Below are 27,980 nucleotides of genomic sequence, written 5' to 3'. Positions count from 1 at the left end.
TGCATCATTTTCTACACTTAAAGAAGACTTTGCACTTCACAAACTTAATACTGAGTGCCTCAAAACATCTTACAAAGGCTCTGTTAAGTGTCAGGGTCCCTAGAATGCTAGCAAGTACTAACGCCTAGGTATTTTAGGGTTAGGGGGGAGCAGAAAGGAGGGGAAGAGAGAAAAATAAGAGTCAAATTTAGTATCTTCAGGCAGAGTATCAGCAACATCGTGAGACCATAAGTCGCAGATCCTAAAATCTAGTTTTTCTGCTCTATTTTCTTTCAAGCATATGAAAATGCATGTAAAACTGAACACACACTTTAACTACCTGGGGCAACCTCCAGTGGTATCATTTTCTCCTCAGTCCAGGCTAGCTTGGGCTTGGCCCTCTTACTATAGATTCCTTCTTTATGCTTAGTAGCTGTACTGTCTGGAGGATTATCGTCCCTTAAACCAAGTACATCTGCGGGAAACCTTGGAGGAATAGCATCATTTGATCCTGCAGAAAAAGAAAGCAATAGTTACACGTAAAAAGAGGAAGCAGGAAAGATAGGTACACAAATTTCACAAAGACAGTGTCCGAAAGRAAGCTTAATATTCAACTATTAATAACAGTATATTCACCAACCAACAATCACGATCACTAGTGAGCGATTCTAATGACTAACAGCAGGAGATGCTGACTTTACCTTTTCTACTAATAAGCACAGAAGACAACAATAAAATTAGCATTAGACAAATCAGCTAGGGAGCCAGACACAGGACTCGGAAAGTCCAGACTCCCTTCTGCTCACATTAGAATTCCAGACATTTTCACTGACTGATGTAAATAGCTATTTTCTGAACTCAGAACAGCAATGGAGAAAACTGGGAGACTAGAGCAGATCCGTTTAACCCCTAAACAAGAATTCTAGAGAATAATGGCAGAGCTCCCTCAGCATTATATCTCTGTCTCCTAACGGTTAGAAACCTAAAATGGCACCTAACTGATTTATCATCCTTGTCAACACCGCCTGGTTACATTTAGCAGACTTAACTATCTCCTTCAGCTACTGCTCATGAACTGAGAATCCTAGCTGCAGCAGGGAGTTTAAAAACTAAATTTTTTAGTTCTGCTGTACATTTTCTAGAACCTTGAGCTGTCTCATCCATATATTATATCTTTACATTTGGCACCATATTTCCTGCAAAATGTCACAGACAAATCACATTCATGTCTCTCATTTTAACTGTATTGCAACAGAGAGACTGGAAAAAGGCAATGAGCACAGACACATAAATAATTACAAGCACAATTTGTGGCTCTAACGACTAACCTGTGCACTTCCTGTAACTCTTACATCAACCTACACCCCTGGGGCACATTTGTTAGGAACTGGACATCTCTGTATCATGAGTTTTGTCTACAAATAACTGCGGATGTCAAAAAGCTCTGATTGAAAACAACCTGAAAATAAGACCTATAATGCTTAAGTGATTGAAAGAATCACAGATCATCCTTTCCTCCACTTAATGAGAAAAGCTTTTTATTGGGGAGCAGGGGGGTGGGGGAGGGAGGTTAATGTGTATTTGAAACCGCAGTTACGAATTACATTGTTTAGAGAAAGCAACTTTCTACACTGGAATCACCTAATATGGGGCTGAAATTCAGTACTGAGAAAGCTATTATCTGAAATTCACGTTACATTATGCAAATGCTTCAGAACACACCAAATAAAAAAGCAWGAATGTGGTAGAAAGTAATAGCAAGCAGGGAACTGAAGGGAAGGAGAACTGGCAGGGATATGAAAGAATCCAAACGGAATAGTAATTCCCAGTGAAAAGGTAAAGAATTACCAAGCTGTAAGACATTCTGAGCCTTGCTTTTTTCCCCACTGCCAACAAAATGAGGTACTAAACTCACCTTCATCAAAGAAAGATTCTTAGATCTTCATGTTATAGAGTGGTGTGAACATCAGTGCACTTAATCTAAACTGGTAGGACAGAACAGCTCTGAGCTCAGCTGAGACAATTCTGGATATGAAATGCGTGTATTTAGACATCATTCTGCATTCAAAGAGCGAAGATATCTAAGTACCTGAGTGAGAGCTCTCAACAGTCATTTCTGATGCAACCGGAGACGTTTTGGATCCTGCCTTTGGATAAGGAACATAATACATCTCCGTACTTCCAGAAGGTTTATACGGCAGCAATAATGGTTGACCTGCAGGAATGGAAGGCAAAGCAATTACCAGAAATAAGGCTTTAATCCTTTAATGCAACAGAAGATAAAGGTAACAGATCAGGACCCAAAGAGGCTGCAGATGATRTTCTCTGGGGTAAACCTAGAGAAATACAATTTAATTTTCCTATAGAATATGCTAATTAATAATTATTTAATGAACATTAATATTAATATTATTAATATTAATGAACATTAGAAGGTTGACCACCAATCAGCTAGATAACATAGCCTAACTCACCTATAATTTTCAAAGATCAATATTAGATTTGTAACTAGGGTGACATACACTGACTTAAATTTAGCTCACATGCCTACATAGCTACACAGYTGATCCGTGTTTAATGAAATCATTTTAAATTATCATGAACATCTGTCTCTCAAGTCAATAAATACAGCATGCTGTTATGACAGAACGCCAGTGAATGTTTCTGTTTCCAAAGGAGAAAAGGACCAGAACGTTAGCTGGCTTCTAATAGCGAAGACAACAGGTCATCAGGTAGATGAAATATTTTCACACTCCAATACAACGAAAGAATCTGTTCTCTCAATTCATGCTATTTTAAACACCTCTATAAAACATCAGCATGGGACACAACTGTGCAACACGTGCATTCCTCCGACCAACAGAATTAAAGAGTCCTGTATTTTTAATTTTATTCTAATGATAATACTGATGTGCATATTCGCTCTTAATACTTGAGCAAACAAATTACCTTCACTACAGAGCAAATGAATAATCAGATAAGTCTCTTGGTAGCCCATAAGCAATTAACCAAATCAAATTATCTAGAAATTAGGTCAGAAAATTTTTTTGAACCAGACCTGTACACAACAAATTCAGTCCCATATGAACCTGAATTGAACCACAACCTTTTGGTACAGCTCTCTACCCACAAGACAGTAAAGCCCAAGGCTTTTTTCCTATGAGCAACCTTAAGTATCAATAGGAAAATTATATCAAGAATGTTACTTTTGCAAAAAAACTAAAGAAGACAAACAAACAAAAACCCTTCTCCCCCCCCATAAATATCTCAAAATGAAATAGATGAAAGACTAAATATACATAGAAGATGTTTTAATTTGCTCACCACCCTGCCTTGGAAGAGAAGAAATCCTGTTAAGGGATGAAGTTGTACAACTGGAGRCTTCATGTGCTTTCTGGAGAGACGATTGCTGGATAGTATTTTCACTGTCTTGTGAATTAACATAAATTTCTGCTGAAAATGTTGTTTTTTCAGGACTTTCTGTCGTTATCTGAGTGGTAGCATCAGACGTCGTTTTCCCGTTTTTTTCAGAAACTACAGAGTTGAAGTTATGCTTCAGATGACATCCCCCTGAATCCACAACGGTGGCCTGTGGTCCCTCGCAGCTGTGCTGAGGCAGAGGTTTTAGCTCTTGCCCTGCTGTGCTTGGAACAGAGGAAAGCACAAGGCAGGAATCTGCTGAGGAAGATCCTTGATCTGCTGGAATAGGGCCAGTAGTTGATAATTTAGAAGCAGCTAATAAAATTTCTGGAGTTTTTGAAGACACGGGTTGAGTATTAACTTCAAGCTTATTCCCCAATCTCTTCTCATTTTCAGTATTCAAGTCAATGCACAGCTCTGAGCTATTACACTTTGGGGAAAGAGTTATATGGACACAAGACAGTACTTTCTTAGTTGGTGATGAAGGATATACAGACATAGAGGATAAAACCTGATTTGGAGATGAATGGCAAGACACACTGATTTGCTCTCTAGCAACCTCTTTCTGAATGAGAGAGACTTTATCAGAAGGACTTTTTTTCTCTTYTTCTAACAAATTAACATGGTCCTTCAGCAAATCAGTTTCTACAGCGGGACCCGGTCCTTCTAAATTCTCATAAAATTGTATGCGTCTGGGTGAGCTGCTCTTTCCCTGATAGTAAGAGCTTGCAGAATGGGGTTCATGAAGTCTATTCATATCTTGACTAAATCTTACATCACAGTCCATGCTCAGGAGTCTGGCACTATGTCTGTCTGATTCCGTTGCATCTCGAGGCAGAACCTCCTCAAATTTTTTTGCAGTACAGGTCTGTTCTTCATCACCGTGGATGCTTACAGWGCCCCGATCTGACAGAAAATCATCTTGATAAGCTCCAGTTCTGCTACTGTCAGCAGAAACATGATGAAACCTGTCTTTGTCAGCAGTAAATGTAATCTCATTAGAYAGTGAACCAGCAAGCACTGGATTTGAAGGAGGACAGATCTTAGACCTTTCCCAATGTTTTTTACTATGGCCTTGCTCCTCAGTACTAGCAGAGCCAATCTCCAAAGGCATTATCCTATCAAGATCATCTCCAGTAAGGCTCCTGCTGAGTACCATGGAATTCAACAGTGATTGAGAACGTTTTCGGGATGAAAAGGTGATAGAAGTAATTTGCTTAGTCATTTCTTCAGAAGACTTTTCCACAGACAGCTTCTTCTGAGCTGGAAAATCCATTTCCTCCATCTGTATATCAGAAGCAGCTGGAAATCTCATTTCATGCGTGTCCCATTCTTTCTGCAATGGTGTATGAAGTTCAATGCTGGCATCGGAATGACTAGCTGCAACTGTCTGATACTGGCTGCAGACAGGTGTTCGAACAGTATTCAAAGGTTTAAACTGCGTATTCTTCAGCAGGCAGTAATCAGAAGGATCAGCCCTATAAATTGGCGTGACTTGTTGTAAGCTTGACTCTAAAAGCTCCTTCGTCCTGAAGACTTGTGCACGGCTGTCAACATGAAAAGAATTGTTGCTTGAAGCTCTGGAGCGCTCTATGTCCTGTTCCCGATTACGGCTATACTCGGAAGCAGCTTCCAAGGCACATCCCCTTGGATTCTAAAAAACRCAGAAGAATTCTCATAGGTTATGCAGACAGTTTTCTACCTCCATCAAAATCAGATTTTAAGAATTCAGAGACTAACACTGTTAATAATCAGGAGTCTGCCATTATGAATGAGAACACACTTTCTCTGGAACTCATCTGTTAATGCAACTAATTAAAAACTTATCGTCGTAAGTGCCAGCAAATTAGCTAATATGGTTCCGATGCTATAACAAACAGCARCAGTGACATTTATAATAGAATCTTTTGGTTATGTTTTGTGAGCTATAAAGTGAATAATTCTCCATCAGGTAGGCTGATTAAGATGTAAATACTTCAAAACATTACTCCACTCACAGGAAAACAAGCACAGAACTTTCTACCTTTCCCTCAGTTTGCTTCATACACAGCTGGACCTTGTCATAAACCTCGTTCATGATGTACTAGGAATAATGCCTACCTTTCGAATACACATATGTCCACTACCTAAGTTCAAAGTGATTCAGACACCCCCCACAGCTTTGTAGCTTCAAAGATAATTTTTTAAATCAAACAGCCAATTAGCCACATACAATCACAGAAACATTTAGGTTGGAAGAGACTTCTGGAGGTCTCTAGTCCAACTTCCTGCTCAGAGCRGGGCTAACTTCAACATTAGAACAGGTTGCTCAGGAGAGTCCTTGCCTTATCAAGTTTCAAATATCTCCAAGGACAGAGATATTATATACAACTTAAATAATGCCTATGATCCTTAAATTACCGGTGAAAGGCATCCTTTCGTAGTTCTACGCAAAAAAGAAAAACATGTTTAAGAAGAAAAGCAAGAAAGCTGTTCTTTAAAAAGCAATGAGAAAACATTTAACTAGAAAAGCTTTAATTCTCCATAATTAATATTTCTTTTTTCACTAAAACAAGTATGCCAATGTCCCTCAGGCATGAGCTGCAACAAGTCTTCTTATGGCCACTGCCCACTGCTGACAATAATTAAAATATGAGTGAAAATAATCAAAGCTTTGATTTACTCTTTAAGGCAAACAATAACTTGAAAACATTTCCAATTTTCATGTGCAGTTTATTTTCATTCTCTTAACAAGAGAGGTACATTTTTTCCCACAGAAATATTTTTTTGTTTTGGAAGGCTGCTGAAACTGCTGGGTAAGGAAAAGACAGACTGAATTAGTAGAAACAGACAAGACTAATCCAAACAAAAGAAGTCCATAAATACACTGCCGAYTGTCTTTGTTCACAAAATCTTGGGCTAAGTTATATTTACACCTTCATCTGACCATGAAAATTGTCCCATAATTATATCACACCTCAATACCARCTATATTTAGGAGCAACTATATTTAGCAATCTATTATTTGACTACCAGTATTTAAGCATCTCCGGCACATATTTTACAGTTGCACAATTGCATAACATGTTGAGTCCTAAATTACTTGTCTATGCGAAACTAACAATTTACTTTAGCACTAACTTCTGCCCTTGTGTCTTTGCTTGATTTTACTGACTGTCGCTGTTCTCAGCATACTTTCCAGTCTTCATTGCTTCATCTYCTCTCCTTACCTCAAGCCCCATCATCACCATCAAAAAAATCCCAACAGCAGCAATCAACAAAAACTTGTCTTAGTAGGTAAACAAAATCAAAGCAACATGTGTTACAGTCCCTCAGCAGAATCGGAAGGAAAAAACCACCCTACTCCCTGAGCAGACACTTCTCATCGGATGGTGTTGCCTTTCAGCTGCCTATTAATGAGGCAGACTACTGACACTGAAGTTAATGGCAAAATTCCCTCTAGGATATGCTCCTCAGTTCCAGTCCCAGCTCTAAAGGAACCTGCACCTTCTTCTGTGGTCTCAGAATGAAATCTGATTTCTCCATGCACCTTTTACAGACAAAGCACTAGATAATCTATACGGAGTTAAAAGGTTTGAAGGGTTCAGCAAAGAGCTCTAGCTGCTTGCCAAAACAAAGTAGAAATAAACACATGTCTAAATACATCAGGAAAGCTTTAATATTCCATRTCCTCCTTTCCTTTCTCATTATAAACAGCAAAGACTAACAAGAAACATTCATTATGGATTGGGGGTGAATGAGTGCAGAGATTTACTGAGATCGACAAGAAAGACAACCAAAACTTGATCCTCTGTGACCGGCTCACCCCCCTTTTCCCCTACTTTCTGTGCTCGCCTGTGCACGTGGGGGGGTCAAGGGGTGGGCTGYGACCTTTGTTTCCAAGATCTTCCTCATTACAGCAGAAGCTCCAAACACAGAGTTATTCTTTGCAGCATCTTACCTGACTGGTGTAAGAGAAGACAGCCTTGAAGGAAAGAAGTGCAAAGTGCCTCTAGACTAAAGATCACACTGCAAACAACTGAACAAAACATCACGCTCCCAGAAGCATGCAGAAAACCTATTAGTCTAAGAGCAAAGAGATAAAGCCTTGCAAGTACGACTAGAAAAGCTTAAGTTACCATCCCCAGTAATTTGTCACCATCAGCATTGATCAAAAAAATGCGACAGACTTTGCCCTGAAGCAAATTAGGGCAACTACTTACCTGATCTGCTAACACCGCTCATCTGTGGATGGCAACGCCCTCAAGACSAGAGGCAGTAACAAAACGACTGAGACTCCAACTGCTGAAAGCAGCTGAAGCAATTCTAAGTGAACATTTATCCACGCTGAGATCCCCCTCACTTAAGTAGATATGCACTAACTAAAACAGATATCATACTTAGCTCCACTGCTGACACAAAATATCAAATCACATTTCACACAACATGCTAGATAGCAGCTCTTTCTTACATCGTTTCACCCCATCTCTTTTAGACTGGTCGGGTGAGGGCCAGAGGTAGTATCATTGCTAGCAAACGCTGGAACAGACAAGACAAAGACAAATAGTTTCATCAGCATCCAAAATCAGAGTTCATGCTAATGTATGTGAAATTATAGGCCACTAGGCTTCTTCGGAGAGAATTTCACAAGCATGGATATCATTCTATTAGTTTATCAGTATCTGCACTTCCTTACTTTAATTTAGCATCATTAAAAATCACATTTTCTTTGATGTGCAGAGAACAAATCTGAAATAAATGCACTGCCATGAAAAGGGTCCAGATGAACTTATTGTAATTAAAAAAAAAAAAAAAAAAACTATGCAGTGTTTTTGGTGTAAACCACATAATAAAAACAAATATTCTGCAAATTAAAAATAAACACTTCATAGATTAAAAATAAATATGCTGCAAAAGTTTTTTCCATCCCTTCTGCATCCAACATGTCATTAGCAGTAAACCATTTCAGCAAGGCTTAGATTTTTCTTCCAAAAGAGAACTCTTCTGTGGCTTTATCTATTTTAAGGAAGTTACTTGGGTTCCTGTATTTCCTACAGCTAAGGTAAATAATAAGGGGCTGTGGAAGTGTGCAAGGAGACGTGGCAGTCCCGTACCAGAGTAGGTGAGCTCCTGAGAGGATCCCTTCCCCAAACCAGGTACCTGTTCCATTGCCCAATAAAATTAGACAGCGACTTCTACAACAGATAGCAAGCACAGAAGCTCATCTTCCCAAGTCTTTCACAYGTTTTATTGTGCTCATTATGCGTCGCCTTTCCAAAAAAAGTCCTTTATAGCATATGATCCACAAGAGATGGCAGTGTAACTTTACAGCTACAACTTGGTGAACTTCCTGAAAAAATTACCAAGCATGAGGAGTGGAAGAACACAGCGCTCTGTATACAAAGGGGGAAYGCTCCTCGGCAAGTGTAAAGATACCCTGCCTGCGTTCTTACGGATTCCCAGTCGCTAAATGACGCCATAGCACAATAAGGTCTCCAGTTTAGATGGAAAACTGATGCGTTTGAGAAATGTGTTGAAATTTCACTTATGTTCAATAGCAACTAGAAAACCTTCAGTCTTAACTGGGGGACCAAAATAAACACACGTACCCAAACAGCACGGGAAGAAGGCTAATTTTGAAAGACAGCACTCCTGGAACAGRATGTTGTCTAAGCATCTCTTGGCTTCTCCCAGTTTCTTATTCTGGAAATTCTTTTATCTGGAAAGACCCTAACAGTTTAGGCAGAAGAAGAGTAACCAGGCTGACTTCTGAAGACCAAGACTAATGCTTGATATGCTTTTCTTAAAAATCCCAATGAACTTCCTGATGTTCTATTGCTCTTTGTGACTGAAGAGCATCACCCATCCTAGCGTTAAACTTCTCAAGCCCATCGAAAGAATAAGTATTGCCAACTTACCTGCTTAGGTTAAAACCAGACCTCTACAGCCACAGATGCTGAATATTATCCATCAAAAAAGCAACATATTTACAGGCATGTCTTGACAACCGCCTGCCTCCCCTTTACCACAAACAATATTCTAACAGCAAGTTTATAGAAGAGTGCCATCAGCTAATCCTAAATTTCACGAGACTTGTCTCTGGACAATCTGTAATGTAACATTTCTTAGGCCACTTGACATAACATTTGCAAAGTTAATAAATCCATACTCTTTGACTCCTGTTCCTTTGAAATATAACTCAGTTCTATAAGCACTGGCTACATATGATGGCAGTGTATGTGCATTAAAGAATTCAGCCCTATTCAGAAAGAATGCAGTCTGTCCTCCTTGCTTCCTGGGAATCTGAGTTGCTCGCTATTAGTTTAGTCTAATTTATTTTTGCCAAGACCAAAATGATACCATTYGCCAAAGGCCTATCTACCAAGAGAGGCAAAAAAGAATACTACTGGGCAATACTCCTCAAGAAGCCCTGCACCTTCCCTTTCCATGAATGGCCAGGCAACACCTTTAGGAAGGGTCAATATGAAATGGAGGCAATTTAAAAGAAAAAGGTCCAAAGTTCCATATTTGCTACCTATTCCTAAGCATCCCTGCCAAGTTTTAGTGTTTATTACTTAAACAGTTGTGCTTTTATAGAGTATTTCTCATCTTGTGTAATGGAAAAGGTAGAAAATCAGAGGAACCCCACAAATTAAATGTATAGAAAACAGATTCACTGTGCAAAGTTTGCTGGTTTTACAGAACAGAAAACAAAGAAAATAAAATCCTGATTTTGAGTTATAGTCATAAGCATTACTTGCTATCAGGGGCACATCTTCAAAATGAGATGCTAATTTCATACTGAAAGTTACTTTTTTGGGGCCACAATTCAGCTGAGCACTTCAGTAAATGCCTGGAGCGTGTTGACATACATATGTCCCAATCACATTCTTCAGCACTCTGATCAGTTTGAGCTTGAGAAATCGTTATAATGCTTTTTTTTTTTTTTTTTTAGAATAACTGTTACTTAACACGTCACAGCTGACTAACAGATACCAAACAACACTCTACTATCCCAAAAGTGAGATGGAGCAATGTTCAGAAGTAAAAGTCAGATCCCTGAGAAGAATCCTCCCAAGCTGTCCTGCTCCTTCACTGCATTTTCTGTTTTATAGAAAAGCCTCACATGTTTCCTGCTGAAAAAAGTAAAATGTCATGGTGGTTCTTGAGTTTTCACCTGTAAAAATGAAAGGCAAAGCCTAAACTTTCTAAAAAGGACATTCATAGTAAGACTGCATCAGAAGCAGTAAATAAAGATGATGTTCTGACGAAAGAATTGTTTGCATGAACACTAAGAACAGTTTGCCTTTGTCAGTTTTTAAAGCTTATAAAAAAAAAAACTACTTTCCTTCTAATCTTTGTTCTGTTTTGGGTGGGTTTTTTTGKTTTTTTAATCAATGTATTGTAAAACTGTTTGGTCCTAGTCTATAACAAATCAGTGTTAGGGACAAAGCTGTAGTCTAACAAAATCTAAATTAAAAAAAAAGAAAGCTTCAGGGCCTCTAATTTGATTAGCAGATTGAAGCAAAGATGTATTTGTGTATTTTTTTTTAAGTGAGAGGAATCCTTTGTCTAAATTTCCCAAAATAAATAACATTGTTAAATTTATTTTTTTTAGGCTCCCCAAATAGAAGATTACATTAATACCTAAATAACTCAGAAGTCTGGTCTGATATTTTTCCAGAACTGATGTCTGAACTAGTGCCTAACGAATTGTAAACACAAATGGGAGTACTTCTAAGACAACTTTTTCTTTTTTCCTAGCTAATGCAAGACTTTTTTTCCTACTGTTTTTGCCAAGAGGCAGCCAATCTACAGAAAAAGCAGAAGATACTGTTAATGCTAAGGTCATTTGTCTGAAACACCAGACTAAGGACAGATTATGACTACATTTTCAAACACAAATTTTCCATACTCTCCTCAGAAACTGCCCCTACCTTAATGTCTGCTTAATTATCAAGTCTCTCTTCTACCACCTCATGGTCCTCTGCCCTGCACAGCATGAATTCATCACCCATCTGTTTCTCATCTTCTCATATAAATATCTCCACATTTCTTCCAGTCTGTGCCTTTTGTTCAAAATATTCTCTATGAAGAGTGCTCTATCCTGGGACACATGGACAGCCACTAAAAAGCATGACATGAGAAGCCTGGACCTCAGACAAATGCAGAAAATGGGTAAAGTCAAGTAATATATTCCAGCTTACACAAATTCCAATCAGGACAAATTAATATATGAACTAGAAGTGTTCCAAGTAACATTCACAAAACATGACAACAGTTCAATGCCAAGTTTTCATAAAAAAATAGGGTTGTAAGAGACAAAGCTCATCTAGCCTATATCCCTGCCCCAACTCACCATTAACTATGCTTACATTATTCTTTACAGATACTCGCCTTACCTGTTCTTAAAAATGTAGTATGATTAACACATCATAATCTTCCTAAGCAGTCTGCTCTCATCATCCTAATTGTTGACGCATTTCTTTTCCAATAGCAACATTCTTTTTTGCCCTTTAAGCCCATTACTTTTAACACCATCAACACAAAGGAGGAACAATCTACTGCCTTCTTCCCAGAAGCATCCTTTTCCATACAAACATCACATCATTTCTTAAACATTTCAGAACACAAGGGAAGTAATACAACAAATACTGCTATCACTTGGACGACTGTATTACCTTGTACAGTATCCTCCTTCACAGGATGAGGAGTTTACAAGACAGTTACCACATGCACAAATGCGTTGTGCAAAGCAGAACTAATTAAGCCTACTGGAACTGTGACCCGTGTGCACCTTCTTGCCATGAAAACACTAACTCTCCCATCACATCATCACTGACCACATCTCTCTCCCTCATTCCTTCAGAACATCTTCAGTTCTCCCTCTCCCATCATCTCCCTCCCTTCTACTAACTCCAACTGCTGTCTGGGAAAAAAAAAAAAAAACAGCATGTGTCACAGCAGGTCCAAAGACACACATAGGAACTTACTATACCAGGCCCAAACACAAAATAAGGGTATGCACTAAACAGAGCTCAGGTTAACTTGCATCTTTCTCCCYTAACTAGCTACCAGTCTTTAAAAATATTGTAGGAATATAATTCTTGGAAACATCTGGTGCCCTGAAATTGCAACAGGTTCAAACACTTTTGAAAAGGACTGACAGGACTATCACGGAAGCCTCATTTCTTTAGGACAACAAGCAAGATGGTAGCATTTAGCCACCATTTAAAATATTTTTCCCCAAACAGGCTGCTTTGTGCCTTCTGTACCTTGGCTGCTCCAAATTTCTTGGCACTCAGAAGCAGCTCTGCCTTGATCTCCTCTATTCTTCGTCGGTCCTCTTCACTCAGGTCTGACACGGATTCCTGAGATCGGCTGGCCAGTTTTAGCTTCACCCAGGCTACACAGAAAGAGAAAACAAAACAGAAAGCAGTTCTCCTTTCATTTTCTCACATCATGTATGATAACAGTTTTATAACTTAAAATCAAAATTATGCAATGCATTTCCAACTACCATGACTGAGGAAATAAAGACCACTGTCAAATACCAGAACTGGGTGACCAAGAATATGATTTAAAATTGGTCTTTTGAACATTTATTTGGAAAGATGGATCCAGAACCCATTGCCTGGTTCTGATAGTCATCTTTACAGTCTCTGATTCAGGTCAATACTCTTTCACGCAATCCCCTCCCCAATTTCTTAACCTAGCACATTTTTAACAACTATGTGGACAAATAATATTTTGCACAAAACACCGTTTTTTTCATATCAACATTTGTTATCAACATTAGTCAAAAAAGGTACTCACACTGGAAAAGTACAACAGTTATATTTCACTCTAATATGCTACCTAAGACAACTGAAAGACATTGATCATTTATGCCTTGCAAAACGAAGACTAAGAGATACAACTGTTCTTTTCAAAGATATGAGTAGTGAGGAGGGTGGCAGAGGAGTAACACAAAGATGACAAGAGATATTACCCAAAGAACAACGTTAACAAAGGGACAAATAGGTACAAACTCACTCTGAGAGTGAAAACTAGAAGTGGTTTCTAAGCATCAAGGGTCTGGAATGGCCTCCCCTAAGAAGATTGGAAGGGGAGGGGAAGAGAGCCAGTTATTTTTACTGAGCTCCATTAAAGCTTATCATCAACAACATTATGATACAAATACCTTTAAAATCAGGGGAACAGACTCAAATGACCTAAGATGTCCTTCTACACCCTTACCCGTTCACTTAAAGCAATTTCTAGAATGTATATGCAAATCAAGATTTAGCATTTTGATGTAACACTTTGTAAAACACAACTGAAACATTGGATTACCTCGTGCTTTCCTCTCCTCTTCCTCTGCACTTCTTAAAATTTGTTTTGCATGTGTCACAGGCGATCCATTTCTGAGAAGGTTTTTGACATGGGCAGCTAGTGAATCTCCACTGCTACTGTTATCATTCTCTTGAATTCCTCCCTCCTTGCTGCCAGCTACACTAGCTTTAGCCAAGGTGCTCTGGAAGCTTCCCAGGGCCTCACTGATACAGCCTAGAGGCTCTGATGGAGAAGGATTCACGAGCTCTGAAGTCTTCTCACTGCTCAGTTCACTACTTGCACTACTTTGTGCAACAGCCACAAAAGCAGGGGCATTTCTGTCTGTAGTTGCACTACTGCACCCTTCTGGCTCAGACCTTCCTACAGATTTTCCTGCCCTAACCTCTTTGGTCATCTCTTTCATCATCTCCTCAGTGCTATGTAAATTGACACCAAGAGAACTTCCCCATCTCATACTGCCTTGATAAGAATTCAAGGACTTTATTACTGACCCCTCTTCCTGCATACTTCTTCGGGTCATAGCTTCATCCCATGACAATATCCTCCGAAACTCAGGGACGTTGTCTTTCACTACCCTGGAATCTTTGGGGCCACTCTCTTTTTTAATTAGCACTGGAGAAGAGTCAACAGTTTCTCTAGAAGAGGCAGTGGAAGCGACAGGGTCACACCAGCTGCCAGCTATATCCTCTGCCTCTGCTAAAAGCTTACGTATTTCTTTCAATGCATCAGATCCAATCAAGGAACCACTTTCTTGATCCTTATTCCTCTCATTACCAGAAGTACCTACGCTTGAAGGTTGTGATCCTATCTCAACTTCCATTTCTTTTTTAACTCCAGCCAAAGAACCTGCAGGCCATCTCTGCAGGCTGCTATTCGCATCTTTCGACTCATTTTTAGCTACCAGATCTTGAACATCTTTTGCAGCAAGCATGGGACTTTCTCCATCAGAACAGCGGTCAGGTGAGACCGTCTGCAGCTGCTGATTTGGTTCAGCTAGTCTGGAGACAGCTAAATACTCTGCTCTGCTTTCACCATAATGGGAAGCAGTTAGCTTCTGTTGGTGGCATGAAATACTGCACTGACTCACTGGTCTGTCTCCAGAAGATCTTGAGAAGCAAGGAGAGAGCTCACTGGGTAACAGAATATCAGAGCCAACTTCTGAACCCACTGGGATAGACATACTGAGAGCGGAAGCGCCAGAGTTAAAACTTGTTTGTGTAGCGTCAACTGCAGCCAGCAATTCATCTACAAAGAAACAGAAGATTCATTAAGTTTGGGGCTCTGAAAAATATCTGCCTCAATAAAGACTACTTTTCTTGTACTACAGAGCTTGTAAAGGAGGGAAAAAAATTCAAATATTAGAAAGCATTTAGGAAACTGTTTTTAGAATGGGACTTTGAGCTAAGATCTCCAGGGGAATTATATACTGAAAGAAATCCCCTAGACTGTTTTGGAAAAATATTAAAGAAATTACAGAATTTTGCTTTTAAATAACTAGCTTTTAAATAAATGCTTAAAATAAATTTTAAACAAAAGTTCTTAAATATATGACATATTGGTCCCTATATGTCCAAATGAACACGTCGATTATAAAAGTATCCCTGCAAGAAACAGAAGTGCTTTGGGCAGTATTTCCAAAATATTTTTTGGACTAAGGACAGCCGATCGATAATCTTATTTCCTGGTTAGAAAGGTCCAAAAGCAAACAAGATGCATATTTAACAACTGAATATATAAAACATAATTGCTTTACAAAAATGTACTTAAGTGTAAATGCTGTTCTTAAATCCCTACTGGCAGGTACTGACAACATTCAAGAGCTAACTCCCCRGTATGCCTGACAACAGTTATTTTCTGTTTCAAACACAGTTTTGTTTCATGGCCCAACTGATATCTTAAGTACATCACACAGACCAGCTGAATAATATCTCTGCTGAGGAAAACTGTGTCCCTGTACTGGTTGCCAAGTTGTCTCCTTTGCCAAGTCTCCCATGATGCTTAAAGAAGGAAAATAATAATAATAATAAATATATATATATTAAAAACACAGGCAAGAAAGCCTGACAGGCATGAGAAAGAGATGCATTTGATCACTGCTGGTCAGAAAGACAGGTCAGCACAGTCTTCTTGAAAAGTCACAGACGTTCAGGGGTAAGACAGGTATTCGTTGTGAAAAGCCTTCAGATTAGCTCTCCTGTGTGAGGTACAAGATGCAAATGACAAAACAAAAGAGGACAAAATCTGCTAAGGAACATACAAAATTTTAAGCATGCTACAATGCACGTTTTAACATATTAATGACTTACTACATAGGCAGGTCACTGAAGCATATCTTAACCCTGCCTGAGCACATACTGTTCTTCATATAAAATGACTCAATGCTTGTTAAGGTCGTATCAATATATTTTTATGTTGAGATGGACTGATTCATGAACTGATTTGGTCAGTTATAGAGCATGCATGACTTTTTGTCACACTGAACACACCAAAGAAGTCTCAGGAGGAAAGCGAAACCAAGACTTACTGCTCTCACTAGAGGAGAGAAATGGTAACATTTCCTTAATCTTTAGATTAAAAAAAAATTTTTGCTTTGTAAGAACTCTCCTAAAAAGAGAAGTAAAGAAAAAAAGATAAATTGCCACTGCACTGACTAGAAGAAGCCATGTAACCATGATTCCTTAATGAGGCGGCCTCTTTTCAAAGGTTTCAATGCTTGCTTATCCAGTGCTAAATATCTCATGTCGCAGAATGGAGAAGGTTGAATCATATGAGTGAAAGAGAGCACCAAATGAGAAGTACATTTGACACTAYCAGGCCAGTAGCAACCTCATGGATGTATCTGTGGTTCCGTATCCTCTAAGGTTTGCACAACACAAGGCCTTCCTTCCCAATACCTTGTGGCCGCGGAGCCGTCTTCCTAAGCGTGTCAGTGGAGTCCTTCAGCGTTCTAAGCTCCGAAGGGGAAAATTCAACTTCCCTGATCGGTCCTCGGGGTAAAAATGGAGTCAGTATAGATCCAGGTGACTGGTCAATGCCAAGGTTGCGAAGATATACCTAACGAGAGGAAAAGAAGAAATATACGGCACTCTTGCAAAGAAACAGAATGTCAGGGGATTCTGAAGTTATAGATGCTCTCCCCATCAGCTTAACACACACACAACTTGTTTTAAAACAACATCTTGAGCCTAAGTCACGTTCAACTTGCACTAACACTTAACATAAAACACTAAAGTAGTCACGTGTCAGACAACACCTCCAACTTATTTCCTGCTTCGAATCACAAGCGACAGGCCTCTTTTCTAGCTAAAATTACTAAAATAGGCCTGACTAACCAGCATCTTACAAGCCGCATGCAGCCCATCAGGACAATTCACACATCCTGCAACCTATTCCTCATTATTTTATTTCTGGAAGCAAATCAGAAATAGGCTGCAAGAACTGTTCAGATGGTGATAGCTTGTGCGTGACCAACAGTTTTTCCTTGTGTTTTCATGACTTTTCCCTCATCATGTGCCAAAAACGGCAATTGGTAATGGTCTGCTACAAACAGAACAGTTAATCCAGTACCCCACTYTTCCCATAGGGCCCTGAAAATAAGGAGAAGGCCAAAGGAGGGCCACATACCTTGTTCTTGTGACAACAGCCCACTGCTGATAGCCTTTTTACTCATACGCATGCTCTGTACATAGCACAAGCGATAATAAACCTGATACTTCAAAGGAGGTTGGAAAGCTTTGGCCTCACCTGCTTAAAATRTCATTTAACAGCTAGAAGTAGAACACAAAGCTTTGGTTTAAAAGCTTTTTCTTCCAGAATGTCAAAGCTGGTAGAAATAAAACAACATTATGAACCAGCTTTCTGTGACACCGCTACAGGGAATAAATCTGTATTGGCCAAGGGATAGAATCAGTCTCCTCTATTCAAACTTCTATAAAGAAACTCAGCTGGTCTAATATAAAATTGYACACTTGCTCAGTGGACTTGCATGTAAGGAACATATTTCAGCAATATCTCAAAAACTCCCTGGTTATGAAACCATTTCTGGATACAATCAACTGCACTGGTTTAAGTTTATAAATCCTAGGACCCCCAAGTATACWAATTCTATGCTCAGTTAAGACTTAGGCTTACTAGAGCAGCTAAAGCAGTAAATCACTTCATAGTATTAAAAAAAAAAAAAAGCATAAAATGCATGTCTTTTCCTTTTCTGTAAGACAATTAGTAGAGAATAAATGCGCATAAGCACTTTTTGTAATAGTATATAAACATCTATAGCCACTATCCAGTTATAATTTTTCATTAACATTAAACAAACCAGTTAGTTTAAAGCAGCCAAACAAAAACCATACTCAAACAAAGAATCTGCAAAATACATAGAAAAAAAACATAACAAGGGTGAAACCGTCTCTCTGTGCAACATCCACGAGATTGTTACTTCAGACACAAACAGTATCATTCCCTTCATAACTATATTTTGAAGGCTGGAGCAGAGTCTCTTGGAGGTGAGAGCCCCCTAGGATTCTCCTGAGAAATTACTTTCTCCTCTTTTAACAGAGCATCCAAGTCTGCATACAGACATTGTAAGTGGTTAAGCAAAGTTACCTTGACTTAATCACTTCCAGGGGTGAGTTAGTTTCAACTTGTCTATACTATGTTCTAAACCAACCAAAAAAATGAAATAAATGACCTTAGAGATCTTAGCCAACTCTATTTCCTGTGATTCTATTATAAACCTACATATTAATAGCCATATATGTGACCTAATCTCCTTTATCTTGTCAGTGATTTATGAGAACAAATTTCATTAGAACTAGCGCTGGAGCGCATGTCTAATTGTATTCGTAAAATAAAAGTGGAGGTAACAGTCAACTTTTGTATCTAATGAATTTCGTTTAAGATATCCTCCCTAAAATATTTATATTTGTTTTAATATGTATTTTCAGAGACAACTTATACAGAAGAGTGTTTCTAAAACCGAGTTCCAAAGACCTAATGATTATAAGAGTCATTCTGCAAGAGGAACAGCCACTTATTCTGAATATAATTGCATGTTTATCATTAGCATAAATTTGCATTTAATTTTCTCTAACACTCAATAGTTATTAGTATAGTAAYATGGCTGCCACAATCTGCCCTCTATTCTCACACCAACCATCCTAAAATGGGGAAGGGAGAAATGAAATCTGCATTAGCCAAATAAGATGTAATGGAAAAGCTATGCAGAGGATTCTAACATTCTTCATGAGCAACATACAAAGAACCAGGAATTTATGCCTTAGATACTGGAACAAAGTGAACAAGCAAAAAAGAATATTTATAGAAAAAAGAAAAAAAAAAGGCAATTTGATTTGCCAAGAAGTTCTGTGTTGGTTTTGCTATTATTGAAGATCCGTGGGTGGGTGAAGTTCAGCTCTCTCTCCTGCAGTCTAACATTTCCTTAGTCAGCATTTGAGTCTCAACCTCATGTTTGAGAAATAAGCTGATCATTTGAAAGAGACCAGAAGGTCAGAAATGGCTTATTAATACACTAACAGAACTATAAGCAACTTATTTACAAGTCTTTGTATGARGAAGATTCCACTTTTATCACTATGTCCTATTCGTTTCTTTTGTCCATTATGCTTTGCCATCATCAGCCACCAATCTTTACATTTCTCTTCATATTCTTCTACTGTGTTATTATCATTTATACCTGGGGGAGGGCAGAAATCTCCACATCCAACCCTTTCTTTGCCTGTATTAAATATTACTACAAAGGGTTCTTTAAGATTTATTAGGCTCCATTACCTTACATAATGCAGGTATATTAGCTGACATCTCTAAAAGATTACCTACTGCATGACAGGCTCCCGACATGACTGGATATCAGAAACGACCTATAARCACGCTAGTCCTTCAACTCAGAGGACCATTCCTGCTATACTTCCTGCACCTCTGTCCTACTCACTGTAAGGAACACAAGTATACTCCAATCTTYTCATAACCAAAGGTAAAGAACAGTCACAAAAATATGAGAATATAACTTACTGGGATCCTTTCTTCAATATTTAGCTCTTCTTTTTCTGGAGTTTTCAAAGGAGTTGCTCCAAAGGGGATAAAGTTATCCTCTTCTGCGCTGGTGAAGAAGTGCCTAGAAACCACAGAAGAGTACCCTGCAGAGCCCACGTCCACCTGGCTACTTCCCCCAGAACTAGCAAGAAGATTCAAACTATCTGGGGAAATATCACTGAAATTGTCCATAGTAACATGGCCAGGAGTAACATCTAAGTTATGAGGCTGTCTTTGATTTTCAAGACCACCACAACTCTCTTCGTCATCAGCTGGAGAGCTTCCATCCTCTCTAAGGAGCTGATCAACTCTTTCACTAGAAATGAACACATTTGGGTCTGAACTTTGTCCTGTACTGTTACTTTCAACATCTTCGTCAYCAGATCCAGTAACAACAAGCTTGGCTGCAAACTTCTGTAACATGGAGCCTACTAAGCTACTACTGCTTTCTTTATTTTCAGACACTCCTAAAATATCACTCTTTTCTTCTAACGGTAGCACTGCCTGTGTTGAGTTTGCTGGCTGAACAACTTCAGTCAGGGAGGGGTTCCTACTGGCAACACTTACTGAGTCGTCAGACTGAGATCTGGTAAGAGGGCGGACGAGCACTAAGTTTTCATTACGGAAAGGCAAATTTGCCAATGACTCTGTCTCTCTAGAGGAAGCAACAACATAATCCTTGAGGTCTCCATTGCTATTTCGTATCGATAAAATATGGTTTGAAGAATTGGCAATTGCACTGTAGGCTCTMCTTCTAGGAGAAGTTCCACTTGGGTCACATAAAGGCAGTGAACTGGACATCTTCTCTGGCTGGCTCACATTCCAAGCCCCTACCTTCTCCATGAAATTAAGGGATGGGAGAGACTGGATTCTTCCAGTGTGGGGATATTTCAATTTTAAGGGCTCAGAGTGTTCATTATTTTCTTCCCAAGCACACTGGAGTGAATGGTGCTTTTCAACAGAAGAAGTAGGTGTACTGGTAGATGAGTTCCCTAAAGCTTCTTCATTTARGCGTGAAAGTGAAGCCTGAATATTTGATTTGTTCGGAAGGATTTTACTCAGTTCATCTGCCTTAATGTTTTTGTTTACAAGTATCCCTGGTGTAGATTGATATTTTGGACAAGCTAAGTGTCCAAAGAATGAACCATCACCTATGAGGAGATTAAATGAAGGGGAAACACGTGTAACTTTATGTCCCCTTTCTATGGAAAAATCTGATACAGTTAATTCAGTCCTGCTTACTCCAGGTTCTRCTTCCGCTTGGGCACTCTCTTTCTCACTGCGTGGAGATGGAGCTTTCATGTTGGTCGTAACTAGTTGTTTAGGTACACAGTCACTAGTAGCTGTCACAGTAGGGATAAATTCCTCTTTCTCAAATCTCATTGCAGAAGATGGTTGTTTCCGGTGAGCTAGAAAAACTCCCTGGAGTTCCTTTAACTTCAAGTTTCCGGATTCATTCAAATCTGCATCATGTTCCTTGGACAGTCTGGATATTTCAGAATTCTTWGCAGAAAATATATCCTGTGTATCTGAATTTTTACAATTGTCTTTCCTTAAATCATCAGGTAATGTATTAGAGAAACCAAGCTCAGGAACTTTCCTTTCTTTTTCCAGCTTCTCTATCTGTCTTACCCAACCTTCTGACTCACTCTCAGCCATTTTTACCTTTTCCATTTGCATCTCTGTTTCACAGTTTTCAGAGGTCCTTGTCARTGCCGTTTTACAAGAGTTTTCTGAAGATGAGGAGAACTCATCATGCCTCAAYAACCTTTCTTCTTTCTCTGGAAGCTCAAGAACAGGAACTGGTATATTGTTGTCCTGAGAGAAACGTTCATCTTTTACAGAAGTATTACAGGTCTGCTTTGCAGGAGAAACTTCAATTTGCTTCGGTCTATTTGCCTTGGTTAGCATCTTATTTGAAGTCGAGTGTGCTAAACTGTCACCTGTTTGGGGAATCAGAGCCTTCTCACTTGTATCACTTTTACAGTCTTCATTTGTGTCCTTGCCCACAAGTAGCTGTCCAGAAAAAGAAGTCTGCTGAGACAAATGACCACTAAAACYGACATCACAAGGATCCGCATTTCTGAATGGAAGAGGATGCTGGGACAAAGTAAGGCAGTCACTGAGTGCATCAGAAGGTATTTCAGTGTCTGTCAGCCACAGAGCTTCATGGATCTGCAAAGGCTTCGAATGCACCTCAGAAGTACTGGAAACATCAGGGATTCCTCTAGAAGAGGCAAGAAAAGTAAGTGAATTTCTGATGATATCTTGAGTTCAACAACCATGTTTTCTGCCTTAGTACAAGGCGCAAAAAAGTAGCACTTTACCCAGACAAATAACTGGGGTGTAACAACATGTACATAAATATATCCCCTAAACAGGCCAAAGTGTATTTAAAGTCTTTAAAGAAAGGCCAAACAATATCAAAAAGTACTACTGTCCTATAAAATAAAGGTCTGAAAAGACTACTCATTTCTTTAGYATTTTATACCATACATAATAGATACTATTCTAGTATATACAAAACTTAATTTTATATAWGTACATGTATGTATTTATTAATATAAATGAAAACTCTATCTAATTTTTGTCCCTAAAATTTGATCAAGTTTATTTCAGAGGCTAAGAAAATTAAAAAGATGTCTAGAAGGGTGGAGTTCCTTATCTTCCCTTTTCTTCAGGTACATTACAATGACAAATTCAGACGAGGCCTGTCCCTGTTTTCCCTTGTTCAAATCCTTTTGAAGGCAAAATAAAATGACTAGCAGATCTCTGACAAAGCCTTCTCYCTAAACAACAACAACAACAACACTTTGTCCTATTTCCATGTCCATAAAACTAATTATTTAATTAACCAGTGTAAAAAAAAATCATGCTCAGACAGGAAGGAAGTGCAGATTATGTCATGACATAGGTAATTTTATCCCACCTTAAAGGAATAAAATCCACTTCTGACTGCTGGAAAAGTGTATCACCTAAAGTTTTTTGACCTTGTGTTGAATACGTCATCAGCAGTGGAAGACACGGAGAGAATCGACTGTCCTGAATATCTGTTAAAGATAAAAATGCCATTGAGAGGCAATAATACTGTAATCAAAGCTTGCAAGGTAACTCCTCTTTAAATTTGTCCTGCCAACTAATAAAGCCTTCAAAGCTCAAAAACATGCAAAATACAGTCAAAATTATATTATTCCAACATTTAAGTTCTAYGCTGAAGCACATTCCCTTACGGATCAAATTCAGCTTTCTTGTTAAGTACCAAATTCAGGTTTTTTGTCATCAGTCTACATGACATTGACATCTCTAACTTAAACTCTGTGTTTAAGCTTCTTTTTGCACACATCCCTCTGCTTGTCCACACTGCTAGTCAGCCCCTTACCTAACGATTTCCACACAGTCTATGCAGCTGGGAGGACATCAACAGGGCTTCTACCCAGAAGGCCATATGGATTTTCTAAGACGCTCTAAACTGCTATACTACTTACTGAACCGAGCTACCTGTTATATGAAATGGCTATTTTTTTCTCTCTTCTAAATTGCCAGTCCTTAGACCAAAAACTTTCTGGAGTAGAATCCATCTGATACATTAAAATAATGGGGATGGCATCTGTAACAGGTCAGTAATACCRATGTGGCAGGAAGGGGCTACACACTCAGGGTTAATCTCTTGGGTTTTAGTAGTACAAGTCCTTTTACAAGTACTACAAACAAATCACTGCGGAGGTAGGTTTTACTAGAAAGGTTAATATTCTTTGCCAGGGAGGSAATCAAGTCAGTTACTGGAATTTACTGTTCATTTACTCCTTTAAAAACCAAGAAGCCCTGATGATGCCTTTTCCAATTGCCATTTYCCATAAATTTTGGTTATAGTAAAGGTCGTAAAGATTTTTTCTCTAGGGTTTCAACATGCAAGTAATAATAAAATTTAGTCATCACAATTATACAAGTACCAATATCTATTTYTGTAGCAATAAATTTTAATTTCTATCACATGTTTCTTTGTTCTTTGACCTTTTGGGCACTTCTCTTTTTTTTAATTCATTGCTTATAAAAACAAAAGGTATTGTGTTATACCACAACAATAAGAACAACCATAAGCTTGTAGCTGATAAATGTAAATAGCTACATATATATTTTGATAGATGGAAAAAACTTACTTCCAATACTTTGATAGAAGAACAAATTTTTTAAAAGCAAAAAAGCAATTTCCCATTAAGAGTCTGACTTTCAGAAGCAGAGTTCACATTTGCCTAAACTAGGTTTATTAGTATTCAAGTGTCTATAACAAACTAGACTCTGTATCACTTACAGAAGCATAATCACATCAGATAAGAYGACCATTACACAAAAAAGGAAAAAATTAAGTTTACATTATGTCAGCTTTAACCTTAGGCTTTCCATAGCCTGGATTACATCACCTCATGAGTGATATCAGACCACAAGCAAAAACATTTTTGATTCATTTTTAATTTAATATTGCAAGTTAACAATGGTTTTTTAATTACTTTACCACTCCATTACATATCAAGAGTATGATTACATGGATAGAAGTAACTCTACCTCATACAGTAAAGCTGGCTCAAAATATGGATGCCCCCTCGTCCCACCCCATCAACAGCTACAATAATAATATGATTGCTATACAGATCCAAAAATTTCTTTCTATCTCAACAGCTGTCTCCACCACATGGCAAGCCTAATGTCTCCTAGAGGAAGCCAAATTTATACTTTAGCATCTGTAGTACAGATGGCACAAACATGCTATAGCAACTTAAAAGGGGAGTTTTTGTTTTTCTGGCATCCTGTACCTCCTTAAAGCTCTACTTTCCCCATTACTTAATCAGAAAAAATGCATTACACTAGTCACCACTTCATCTCACTTTGCTCTTGATAAGTACCTGTGATACAAGTATGAAAATTAAAATAAGCTGCCTCCTTTTTTTTTGTGTGTGTGAAAGCTTGTAGGAAAGGAGAAGATTTGTATGTTTAAAAAATAGGTATGAATGGCTCCTTCTGAGCACTTTGACAAGAGGAGGCATTCAGAAGAGGCTTAAATGCAGACTGGTACGCATCTGTGCAAAGCGGGGTGAAAACACAACCATAGCGCCTGGGGAAGCATAGAAAAAGTAGAACAGAAAAAAAAGGAGAGAACTCAACATTGACAGCATAAGCACGGAGGGGGCAGGATCCAAGGAAGCAAGCAGCAAGGTCAGGGATGTCTCATCTATAATATAATAGTGCCTCAGCGCTCCGACCAGGATCGTCATCTAACGTACTAGACTGATTTGTACTTACATTATTTTAATCACAATTTGAATCATGATTTAAAAAAATCAAGAAAAAGGAGACAGTGATTTAATTCACTGCAATCTCTTTAGAGTTTATTTAAAACTTATCTTAAACAAAAGAAGGAGGTTTGTTTTTAGTGGCCGATACYGATTCAGAACYAYGTTAAATTTCTTATCCCCAACCAATAACTGGGAGTGGACACAAGATCWACAATGTATTTACTCAAATATTTAYTSCGTTTAGTATATGTTTCTCCATTTTTTTTTATTTTCAATATGCTTGAAAATACTGAAACAGTAGATTAACYATAGCTAGCTTGGAAATAGAATTCCACTGAAGATAAAACATTTATTTTAAGAAACATTAAGCAGGTTAGAAARCCAAGCTACTTTAGCTGTGTTAGATGCACAGCTTCCCCCCCCCCAAAAAAATCTTGTTTTATTTTTAGAACTAATGATATTAGTGAACAAATGAAATAGTAATTGCRGTTATCGAATTAAACTTGTCATTTCACATCATGATATACTTCATGTTTTCAGAACTGGCATCTCATTTTTATTCATACAACAGAAAAGGAAAATAAGTGTTCCTGACTTTCAGATTAAGTTCTTCACTTTGAATGAAACTGTGTTTTCAAGTTAAACTGAGAATCAGGAGCGATTAAAGAAAAAAAAAATCTTTTCTACATAATAAAGACTGCGTGCACTAACTTTGTATATGAAGAGACAAAAAAAGACTATGAGAGAGGGAACCAAAAATAATTGAAAAAAGCTGTCAAATACTGATAAAAATACATTCTGACAAATAATTTTATTTTTATATATATACGCATGCATATACATAKATAAAATAAATGTGCGTGTATACACACACACAAATATATATATACACACACAGACAACAGGAATCACAACATTTGGCTGATAAATCAATGTTTCAAAAGGTATATTATAGCAACACAAATTTAAGCACCACATAACACTTATCAAAAAGATTCAACACAGCACTCAAACAGATGAGGGGGGGAAAAAAAAAAATGATTTGCCATTCTCCATGTGTGGAATTATAAGCAGGAACTCCTCACAGCATGGGTAGGTACCCAGGCAGGTCCCTCAGCAAGAGCTCTTGTCCCTGCCCTACTTGGGAACCCCTTCAGAAACTCATAAAGTTCTTACGGAGAAGGCCTGCAGAAGGGGAAGGTGTTGGCTGAGCAGTCACTAAGAGCGCAGATCACCGATACAGGGCAATCTGAGTCAACTGGCGTCACAGCAGGACAAACAGTAGGAATTTGAGTATAATCAAAACAGAGTCGTATGTCCTGGGAACAAAGCATGCTGTCTATTCAAACAGAGTCAAGGAGTACCCTGGAAAGCAACTATTCAGAYGTGGACTTGGGGTCTTGACAAATAAACAACCAACGTGAGCCCAGTGCAATACCATATTAAAAATATTTTGCCATTTTGGAAATAAATAAAAAGGGAAATTTTGAATAGGAGTAACCAAGTATTTCCATTCTGTTACTAAAACTACTATTGGAATAATATTTGCAGTTCCTGATGATGGTAATTCAGAAGATATTTATACATACGACAGCAGGCTCAGTGAAAACAGCTAGAAGAATAAAGGATTGGAGAAACGTGCCATATCATGAAAGCCTCCAGAAGCTAGATCTGTTTAGTATAAATYAAAGAGAAGATTATAGACAATTTGAAGACATTTGTATGTATATACACGGGACCAAAAATCTGGTAATTAAGACTATTTCAGTTCAGTAGGCAAGATGTAACAAAGTCCAGTGGTCAAACACTGAAGTTTATGCACACTCAGACTACAAATAAGACACTCGAGTGTATCAACATGATACAACAACGCAAGTGGCTTTCGACAAAAGGTGCGAGGCAGTTTAGCTGGATCATTAATTACCCCAGTCGTTATTTCAAATGCACAAGTTTTGCTTTGCTTCTCTTTCTCCCTCCTCAGCATCTTACATGTAGTCCCAAACAAGAGCTCTCAAGTTCTCCATCTCCACTTGAAGCAGTTAGGCTACGTTCCAGCAAGAAGGGTCAACCCCAGTCTCTCCACACACACCCCCAAGGATGTGTTTCCCCCTCCTTTTTTGCACTGGCGTCAGCGCTCAGATCCCGCTGAAATTTAACCATCTCCATTTCCAACCTTACCATTAATTTTTCAGCTCACACAGCAAGCTCATCTGACTGCACTAGYGATTCACATAATCACTAGACTTTGCGCAAGCGATGTAGTGGGAACAAGCACGCAGGATAATGTGGGCCCGCTGCTGAATGGGGTGGGTGCCCTGGTGACGAAGGATGCAGAGAAGGCAGAGAGATACTGAATGCCGCCTTTGCTTCAGTCTTTACTGCTMAGRSCAGCCCTCAGGAACCCCAGACCCTGGAGGCAAGAGAGAAAGTCTGGAGAAAGGAAGACTTTCCCTTGGTGAGGAGGATCGGGTTAGAGATCATTTAAGCAAACCTGACACCCACAAATCCATGGGCCCCAGTGGGATGCGCCCACAAGCACTGAGGGAACTGGCAGATGTTATTGCTAGGCCACTCTCCRTCATCTTTGAATGATCATGGAGAACAGGAGAGGTGCCTGAAGACTGGAAGAAAGCTAATGTCACCCCAGTCTTCAAAAAGGGCAAGAAGGAGGACCCAGGGAACTAAAGGCCAGCCAGCCTCACCTGCATCCCTGGAAAGGTGATGCAGCAGATCATCCTGGAGGCCATCTCCAAGCATGTGGAGGAAAAGAAGGTGATCAGGAGTAGTCAGCATGGATTCACCAAGGGGAAATCACGCTTAACCAACCCGATAGCCTTCTATGATGGAATGACTGGCTGGGTAGATGAGAGGAGAGCAGTGGATGTTGTCTACCTTGACTTCAGCAAGGCTTTTGACACTGTCTCCCATAAC

At 38.8% G+C, this 27,980-nt stretch overlaps 1 protein-coding gene across 1 annotated transcript in view; it reads right to left on the bottom strand.

Moving 5' to 3' along the window:
* ALMS1 (ALMS1, centrosome and basal body associated protein) overlaps positions 1 to 27,980 on the bottom strand; it is a 75,704-nt gene that overhangs the window by 23,021 nt on the left and 24,703 nt on the right. The window contains exons 4-11 of the mRNA XM_026072730.1: positions 22,691 to 22,811; positions 19,741 to 21,988; positions 16,608 to 16,767; positions 13,714 to 14,958; positions 12,654 to 12,784; positions 3,304 to 5,053; positions 2,069 to 2,194; positions 320 to 490 (exon numbers count right to left, since the gene is read on the bottom strand). Coding sequence (XP_025928515.1) covers positions 320 to 490; positions 2,069 to 2,194; positions 3,304 to 5,053; positions 12,654 to 12,784; positions 13,714 to 14,958; positions 16,608 to 16,767; positions 19,741 to 21,988; positions 22,691 to 22,811 — 5,952 coding nt within the window. The remainder of the gene's footprint in view (positions 1 to 319; positions 491 to 2,068; positions 2,195 to 3,303; positions 5,054 to 12,653; positions 12,785 to 13,713; positions 14,959 to 16,607; positions 16,768 to 19,740; positions 21,989 to 22,690; positions 22,812 to 27,980) is intronic.

Source organism: Apteryx rowi, unplaced genomic scaffold, assembly GCF_003343035.1.
Source record: "Apteryx rowi isolate R43461 unplaced genomic scaffold, aptRow1 scaffold_35, whole genome shotgun sequence".
NCBI lineage: Eukaryota > Metazoa > Chordata > Aves > Apterygiformes > Apterygidae > Apteryx > Apteryx rowi.
The sequence above is the reverse complement of the archived record's forward strand: the minus strand, read 5'-3'. Positions and strand labels throughout refer to the sequence as shown.